Raw genomic sequence first — 8,212 nt, forward strand, 5'->3', positions numbered from 1 at the left:
CTATATATTTATACATTAGATATTCTGAGATACAAAATAAACTCTTCAGATATACATCTTTAAACACTTAGTTTTCATTTCCTTAAAAGAATAAAGACCAACTTTTCATCTTGACCCATGCTTCTATATTTCTCAGCTAGAATGAAGGTAAAAAAACTTTTAAATTAGTAATCATCAGAGTCCTCATTCCTGTGGTAATCAAGGTCAAAGTTAATATAAGACCACTAAATTCCCAAACTGTGTTTTTGGTTAAAAACTTTAAGCTTAAAAACTTTTAAGCTTCTCCCCCAATCAAGGAATGTCATATTTGGGCAATAATATAAAGTAAAAATTTTAGAAATCATAGAAATCCATAACATAGGAAATCAGACTCTTAACGGAGTAGATGGCTTTTTCAAGTTGACCAGACACAGAGCATGTGGATCAAACTGAAGAATTGCATACTGGGGGGAAATAATCCTGACTTGAAACACTGATCTGAGTCTTATTCCCCATCACTAATATGTTGTACTCCTCCATTTAGATACCAAGAAGTGAGTTTCACTACTGTGTTAGAGTATGTAATATAGTGTCCAGCTTCAAGTTAGATCCTCAGGAACCTTCATATCTCATGTGTTCTAGGAGAGATGCTGATGAATCATCTGTGGAAATAGTATACCATAAGTAACATAAACATAAGAAGAAATCTGGATAGATAAATATGAAGTAGAAAATTAAATACAATTTCAGTTGCATACCTTTTGGATGAGTGACTTCAGTCTTTCTAGGAATTCTTTGGGTGGTGTTTTCTCATAAGAATCACATGAGGGGCATGTCTAGAAATCAACAAAAAAGTTCAACATTTTTCCAATTTAATAAAATGTTCAGTTAAAATAGATTTTTTTCAATTAGAGATATAAATTATATTCACCGAAAAAATTGAGACGTGCATAAAATTGTTCAGGAAATAACAATGGGAAAATATCACTNTCAATTAGAGATATAAATTATATTCATCGAAAAAAATTGAGACGTGCATAAAATTGTTCAGGAAATAACAATGGGAAAATATCACTTGTAATTCCTATCCTCAGAAATAACCACTGCAATCTTTTGATGCATATTCTCCCAGCAATGTTTTTTTTTCTTTGCATTTATGTTATTTACACTGGTTGGTAATTTGCTTTATTTATATTCAACATATATAGGCATTTCCTACCTGTTAAGTAATTGTTGCTCTATATTCCAATGTAGCATCAAACTATTACTATCTTTGGACACATAAATTGTTCTGACTTTTCACTATTGCATACAATGCTGCAAGAACATTTCTGAATAATTTTTATATATACCTTTATTTGAAATTTCTAGAAGTACAGTTACTAAATTAAAGGAATAAAAATTTTTATCTTGCTGCATATTGTAAAAAAGTTTCACCTGTATTTATGCAAAGCATTCTTACTATTGCTGGGTATTGTTAAACTTTTTAACTGGAAGAAAGTAGGATTTCCTTAACTTGCATTTATTTGATTTTAGAGAGATTGAACAATTTTTCATATGCGTCTCCCCAGCTTCTATTTCTTTTTTAAAAAAAAATTCTAGGTATTTCTTCTTTATCCTTATTCTTTTTGAGAGCTCAAACACGAGGCCATTGCTTGGTATTCAATGTCTCTAAGCCCATTTGATGTTGTGGTGAGAGCTTTTTACTGAAAGGTAGGAGATGTAAGTTCTAGTTCTGATTCTGCAACTTAGTATTGGCAGGGCTTGGACAAATCACATAATGAGGTCTCATTTTCCCATCTACCATATAAAGGTGCTTAACTAGACAGCTTTACGTTCAATGCCAGCACTGCCATTTCATAAGTCTTTGCTACTGGGTTTCAAAGACAGACTCTGCTCCTTTCTGTCTAAAGAAATTTTAGAGGGATACTTCTCACATTGCAACCTGGCTAAGAAATCAAAGGAAATAAAAGTCATTTTGATAGTGTCATTAAGATTTCATTTGAATCATATGTGCAATTCTTTGGAGGAGAGAGAAATGATTAAAAAATACTTTGGGGTAATTTATCTTATCTCTTATTTCACTGGTTTTGATTAATTCTTGAATTAGTCTTGAGAGTATCAGCATTGCTTATGAGTTGGCATAGGAAGAAATATACAAGATGGTCTTGGGGCCTCCTAAAACTAGGGACTATTAAAATTCTCCTGCCAAATAATGAGGTCTATCTATTTAAATATAGTACTGACTCCGTGATTGTATAGGACAATAATATTCTTTAAGAGAAGGCAAAATTTGAGATTTTTCTTAGTCTCTTGTAGGCTATCTTTTTTCTTCTAGGAAAACTAGGCTCTAGATGTGACCATATGATGAAAGAAAAATACATAACTCCTAAGTCATAATTGGATTCTCTGCCGAGTGACTTCCTCACCTTGGGAGGCTATTTCAACTTATTCCAGCTACTAGAGACTGTTAGCAAATTCTTATAGAATTTCTGGGCACTTTCAAGTCTGTGGATTTGGAAGAAGTGACTTCAGTTCTCAAAACACCCCATAAAAAAATACAACATATAACTGGAAGGAAGGCACTGGAATCTCTGGCTACAAATGTGTGTGTGTCTGTGTGTCTGTGTGATGTAATGTAGGAGATGTAGTACAAATTTAAGTACAAATAAGAGAGATGACAAATGACAGTCTTACTGGTCTGTGTTTCTGTCTTCTGCCTGCGTTTGTGGGAGGTAGTTTCCTCTTCAGCTGTTTAGTTAATACATTGATTATCTGTTCATTGCCTCCTGCATTTGCTGCCTTTAGTTGGACCTTCTGAAAACATGAAAAAGCTGACCGTTCACAATGTTTCTGAAAAAGAAATAATTTATATGTATGTTAACAAAAGTTATGCAGAAAGTAAAAATGACCTTCCCAGTCCTCTTTTTCTACTTCTACTACAGCGTATTAGATTACGTTTGTATCAGCAGGTTTTGAGGAAGGAGTTCACACCCTACTTAATCTTTGGGCTGATTAGGAGACACCTGCAATGTAAAATTTTATCCTGTATTAGAGAAGAGAGGACATTTCCCTACCTCACAGGCAAGAGGAGGGAGCCTAACTTTTCCATTTCTAATACCATTTTGAGGTCTGGGTGATGTGCATGATCTTTATGTTTTATAAAGGAGTTAGTTTGCTTTTAGAACAAAGTTTCTAAAAGTTACACTATGATTGGTTGCAGCTTTGGGTGAGATATACTATAGTCTAATTAGAAATCTTTTTTTATTTGTTTTTTTGTTTGTTTGTTTCTCTCTGAGATGTTCATGGAAGCATCTAACAGTGACATGTCTTGAGCAGCATCTTACCTTGCACGACATCTGGCATCCTGTCTTGTTGCTAGTGAATGCTCAATAAATATGTGTGGAGCTGACAAATGAAGTAAATGAGTTAATGCCCCTGCTTTGGGTAAAGGAAGTGGCTACCTACCTCTGATGGCATATTCCACATCTAAGATTCTGTACACCTGTGATGGACTACACATGACTCTTCTAAAATCCTATTCACACTCTTAGGTCAGTTAGGGTAGGATTCTGCATGAACCAAGTTGTCAAGGAACAGAATTTGAGACTTGCCCAACCAATGGGAGGGAGGACCATTCCTTAGAAGCTTAGGGTAGTGTCTCATAGAATAGAGAAGTGGACAGAACAAGGATCAAAACCTTGTCTCTTGGTTTAGTCAAATAACTAGAGAGTAATAAGTCAAAAACCTTAGAAATCAAACTGAAAATAAAATGGAATATACTGAAAACAAAATATAAATAGATTTATTAAAAACACTTTAATGCTGTTCTAAAAACTTGTATCCAAGTTTCTTTTTTCTTTCAGAAATGTGTGTATATCATGCTATTCTATCTGCACCCCAACACACCCCAGTTGCTGTATCCTCATCTCGCTAACGTGTATGGAAGACACTGCCATATAAAACCAGAAACCTCAATCTCTCTCAGTTCCTACAAGGGCTGTCCCATATATAACAAAATTACCTGAGTCTTCTCATGGACAACCAGCTGAAAATAGCATATGGGCTGCTTTGCATTTTCCAACCCATATTCTTACCCAATATGAATGTTGATTAATAACATGCATCATTAAGACACAGGCCCGTCAGGTTTGCTTTGCATACATAGCCACAAGCTGAGAACCAGCTTATCTGGTTTCCTCATATCAGAGCAGTTTGCCTCTCTCATAAGGGCAAGGTAATATCCTTTCCATATGTTTGCCAAAATGCTTATTTAATAGAAACTATTTATAAATGTTAATTATAGCACTTTTTTTTCCTTGAAAACCACATGCTCATGTTTGTTGAAGTTTTTTCTTTTCTCTTCTTTTTGACCACAACCGGCTTAACTTACTGGAAAAAAATAATATTCATATTTAAAGAGGTAAATTTTCCAGCTGAAACTGAAAACACTAACTGCTTCATCCGTGATGATCTGAGAAACCAGCATTTCTCACAGAAGCCCATTTTGCTGAGTTAACATTTACATGGGTATGTTGAAAGAAAGTTATGTTCCAAAGAAGTATAGGGGCCCTACCAAATGAACTCCCTTGATATTGCCGGAATGGTCAAGATCAGTGTTGAAAGATTTTATACCTGAGAAAGCTTTTCTGAAAGCCTCTGAATGGCATCTGGACACTGACAGGCTGCACTGTCTCTCCTGCCCTTCCTTGTTTACATGTGACAATAGAAGGTGGTATATTGCTCTGTGCTTTCTGCAAACAGCAGAGCTGTCCTTGGCCATGTGTGGTCCAGGACGACTAACTGCTGGATTGGGCTTCAGACACACACCAAAGGCAGCCTGGGAGAGGAAAAGAAGTGGAGGAGCTGTTCTGACAACTGCCATACAGATGCACTGGGAAGGGCATGGAGATATTAACCTAGCTTTGGACAGCGATGGATGACCTGTCACTCATGGGCTTTACAGGATAAGCCCAAATTCCTGTGTACAACCACCATCTGGGAGCATAACATTTTCTTTTGCTATGCCTTGGTCACAGCAAACTATGAGGGCAAGGCTTTGATTCTCTCATCATTCAACACATGATAATATGAGGAGTTGCACATCCTACATTATTGCAAAATAGAGGGAGCAGTACAGAAATCAAAAGTAAGAGTAACAAAGAACAGTCAAGTGCTGCTTTTGCAAGGAAACTGTTTGGCTTTGTCGTTTTGCTGTGAATATTTGAAAATATTTGCCTCCTTATAGCTTATTTTTAACCTACTTTTTCCTCCTCACAAAAAGGCCTGGCCACTCACACTAGGAAGTCTTGGGCAAGATACCTTTGTCCCACACACCAACTAGATTTATATCAGGGTGTCTCAATAAAATACAATTAACGTTTTGGGCTAGATCATTCTTTGTTGTTACAACTGTCCTGTGCATTCTAGAATGTTTAGTAGCATCTCTGACAAATAGAAAGCACTCCCCTACATACAATTGTGACAACCAAAAATTTCTCCAGACAGTGTCAGATATTCTTAGGGGGCAAAGTCATTACCAGCTGAGGATCACTGGTTATACAATTATAAGAAAGAGAACCACGCCTGGCAAGGCCAATTAGGGATCTGAGATAATCATGGTGAATCAACATTTACATGCAACATGTAAATAAATTTATTTTCCTTAAACTTTTTAATTTTTTTTTAAATCTCTTATGATCCCTGCTTTGGTGCTAGCCCCGAAAAACTTGACATAATGTTTGTGTGGCCTTTAATTATTTTCTTCCTTCCTAAGTTTGCCTGACAGCCTAGCTTAAAGATCTTAGTTATACTATTACTCACTTGTATCATAGATAGCATTGTTTGATAAGATTGTCAGATAGGTAACAGTGTCACTGAGACGAAATCTTCTCATTATGATGTAAGATAAAAAGCCTCTATCTTTAGTAAAGCATAGATATTTAACAAAGGAAGTACCCAATGGATCAACTCAAGTTAGAAAATGGGAGATCTTTCTTATTTCTTATTTTGCAAGTTATAGATAGGGTTAGTCTAAAAGTACTCTAACCACAGCAGTTAAACAAAATGCGTGAGATGCTGAAAATGTATGTTTTGATAATTAGGTCATCAATTAAGAAATATTCTCACTTATTGGAAAAAGCTTTCCAATAAGCTGAATGTGCTGCTTTCATTTTAGATGCTGCTTATTAGAAAAGGACCTAGTAAATGAGAGTGGTTAAGTTCAGAGCTGGAGAGTGAATTTTAGAGAAAAGCAATGGTTGTGACTCATTCACTTTCTAAACTTTTACACATAGTCATTTACGATAATTGTTTTCTTTGCAATGTACCTTCATATGTCTCTCCCTCTGTAGTGTCCTAATTACTGGTAGCACTTTTATAGTTATTCTAATTTATGCAGTTAAAGGTCTGAGACAATGAAAACATTTCCCTAATTGCATTTCTATCCTCAGGGTACCAGACGTGAAGACTAGAGAGAAGTTACTAAGGAAAAGATCAGCACGCAGCCCTCTTGAACTATATGTTAGGGGTTTTCTTCCTTGGACCTAATGGATTTAAGTGGCTTAAAAGAATGGGATGAGTTTTTGAAAAAAAAATCCTTTTGAAAGACCTCTCCAAAGGCCAAAGACAAGACTCACTGAGGCCAAGGTATATGGAATTATATTCTAAAGGACAGCCTTGATTTCCATACTACCATTCTTCCATGCTGTTCCTGTAATCTGATCTTTCTTCTTTCTCTCTTCCTTTCTTTTCTTTCTTTCTAGTTATTAAAAGGTGAGTTCTGCTTCTTCCGGTGTGTGTCTATATTTCTTAGGTAGGTTTGCAAAGGAAGGCCCAAGAACTTTTATTCTACAAGGGCTCTTCAAACTTAGTTGGTCGTTATTCAGAAACTGATCATGAAATAGATTTATTTTCTAGTTTTGTTATTCTGTATCAAACAGTGCTACTTGGAAGGACTCTTAGAGGTATTTGGAGATAAAAATATATTTATAAGGTATATAGTGTTTTTATAATTGGCTTGCTGGTAAATCAGTGAATATTTGACCAAAATAGGAATAACTATTTTATCAACTCTTAAACCCCCAAATTCATTTAAATTAAGTATATTCCTAGATAATTATGTTAATGGCTTCCTTAATTGGATTTAAAAACTTGTATCACAAATATTATCACAAATAAATTCAACTGGTCTTACCTTTACATCTTCTGGAGCTGACAGAGGTTCAGGTTCCTACAGCAAAAGAAAATTAGTTCTGGGTTATTTTTATAAGTCAAAAAGCTCCTTTTATATTAATTGAAGAATAATAGTTAAATTTCATTGTGACAAGTATGGCCTTACCAAATCATTCACATAATTTTGCAGCTGATCAACAATATCTATAAGTTGACGCATTCTAATCAAGAGGAGATCCTGCTGTTGGAAGCTTGACTTATGGGCTATTGTCCCCAGGAAGATGACCATCAGGCAGATGACTATCTTCTCCATGTTGCCAGCACTGGATCTCATAAGTGCCAGTAAAGCAAGAGCTTGGTCTCAGTTTTCACTGCAGTTTGACTGTGAACAGGTTGTCAGTAAAGCTACCTATTTATTCATCCTTCAGGGAGAGGTAGAGCCCTCCCATTGCAGCCTGGAAATCTTTGTAAAATGGATGAATGTGAGTAACTCTTTTTTCTTTTCCACTGGCTAGGTATACGTGTGCATGTGCTAATGCGTGGGGGGCAGGGATTGATGGAGTCAACGAAATGTGCCCCATCTGCATCTTAGACAGGAAAAAGAGAAATGGGTGAATTCCAATTTTCAGCATGAATCAAGAAGTGTGCATGGTAAACAGTAGGTACTACAAAACTTCAAAGAAGTAAACAAAAACACTTTGATCTCTCTTTCTCTGCCTCCCTAGCGTCTTACCTGTTCCCTCTAACAGTCATAAGGGCACTTCAATAATGAGTAAAGTGGCTACATGTGTTTTCTTGCAGGACTTTTTCTTATGGTAATAACTATGCCTTTTGACTGAAATCATCCAGTATTCCATTGTAAAGGTAGGGGGGGGAGCTACATTTTAGGAAATTTTAAATATCAGGAGTATTTTCCAAACTAGCAAGAATATTTTAGGCTTTTAATGAGGTTAAAGGGTTTAAAGTGCAATTTGCTTACAGTTCTCCCTGACAGCATCTTTAAATAACATTAATCTTGGCTTCTAACATTTTACATAATCTGTTTTATATATATATCATA

General features: G+C 35.7%; 1 protein-coding gene across 1 annotated transcript; it reads right to left on the reverse strand.

The window, feature by feature from the left end:
• Positions 1 to 428: 428 nt before the first annotated feature.
• IL21 (interleukin 21) lies at positions 429 to 7,486 on the reverse strand. Its single transcript, XM_077770905.1, has 5 exons — positions 7,319 to 7,486; positions 7,175 to 7,210; positions 2,677 to 2,832; positions 738 to 815; positions 429 to 641 (listed from the first exon to the last, which is right to left on the reverse strand). Exons 1-5 carry the CDS (start codon positions 7,484 to 7,486, stop codon positions 618 to 620), a joined length of 462 nt encoding a protein of 153 aa, XP_077627031.1. The 3' UTR covers positions 429 to 617.
• Between the last annotated feature and the right edge of the window lie 726 nt (positions 7,487 to 8,212).

This window comes from Crocuta crocuta, unplaced genomic scaffold (assembly GCF_008692635.1).
Source record: "Crocuta crocuta isolate KB4526 unplaced genomic scaffold, BGI_CrCroc_1.0 scaffold331, whole genome shotgun sequence".
NCBI lineage: Eukaryota > Metazoa > Chordata > Mammalia > Carnivora > Hyaenidae > Crocuta > Crocuta crocuta.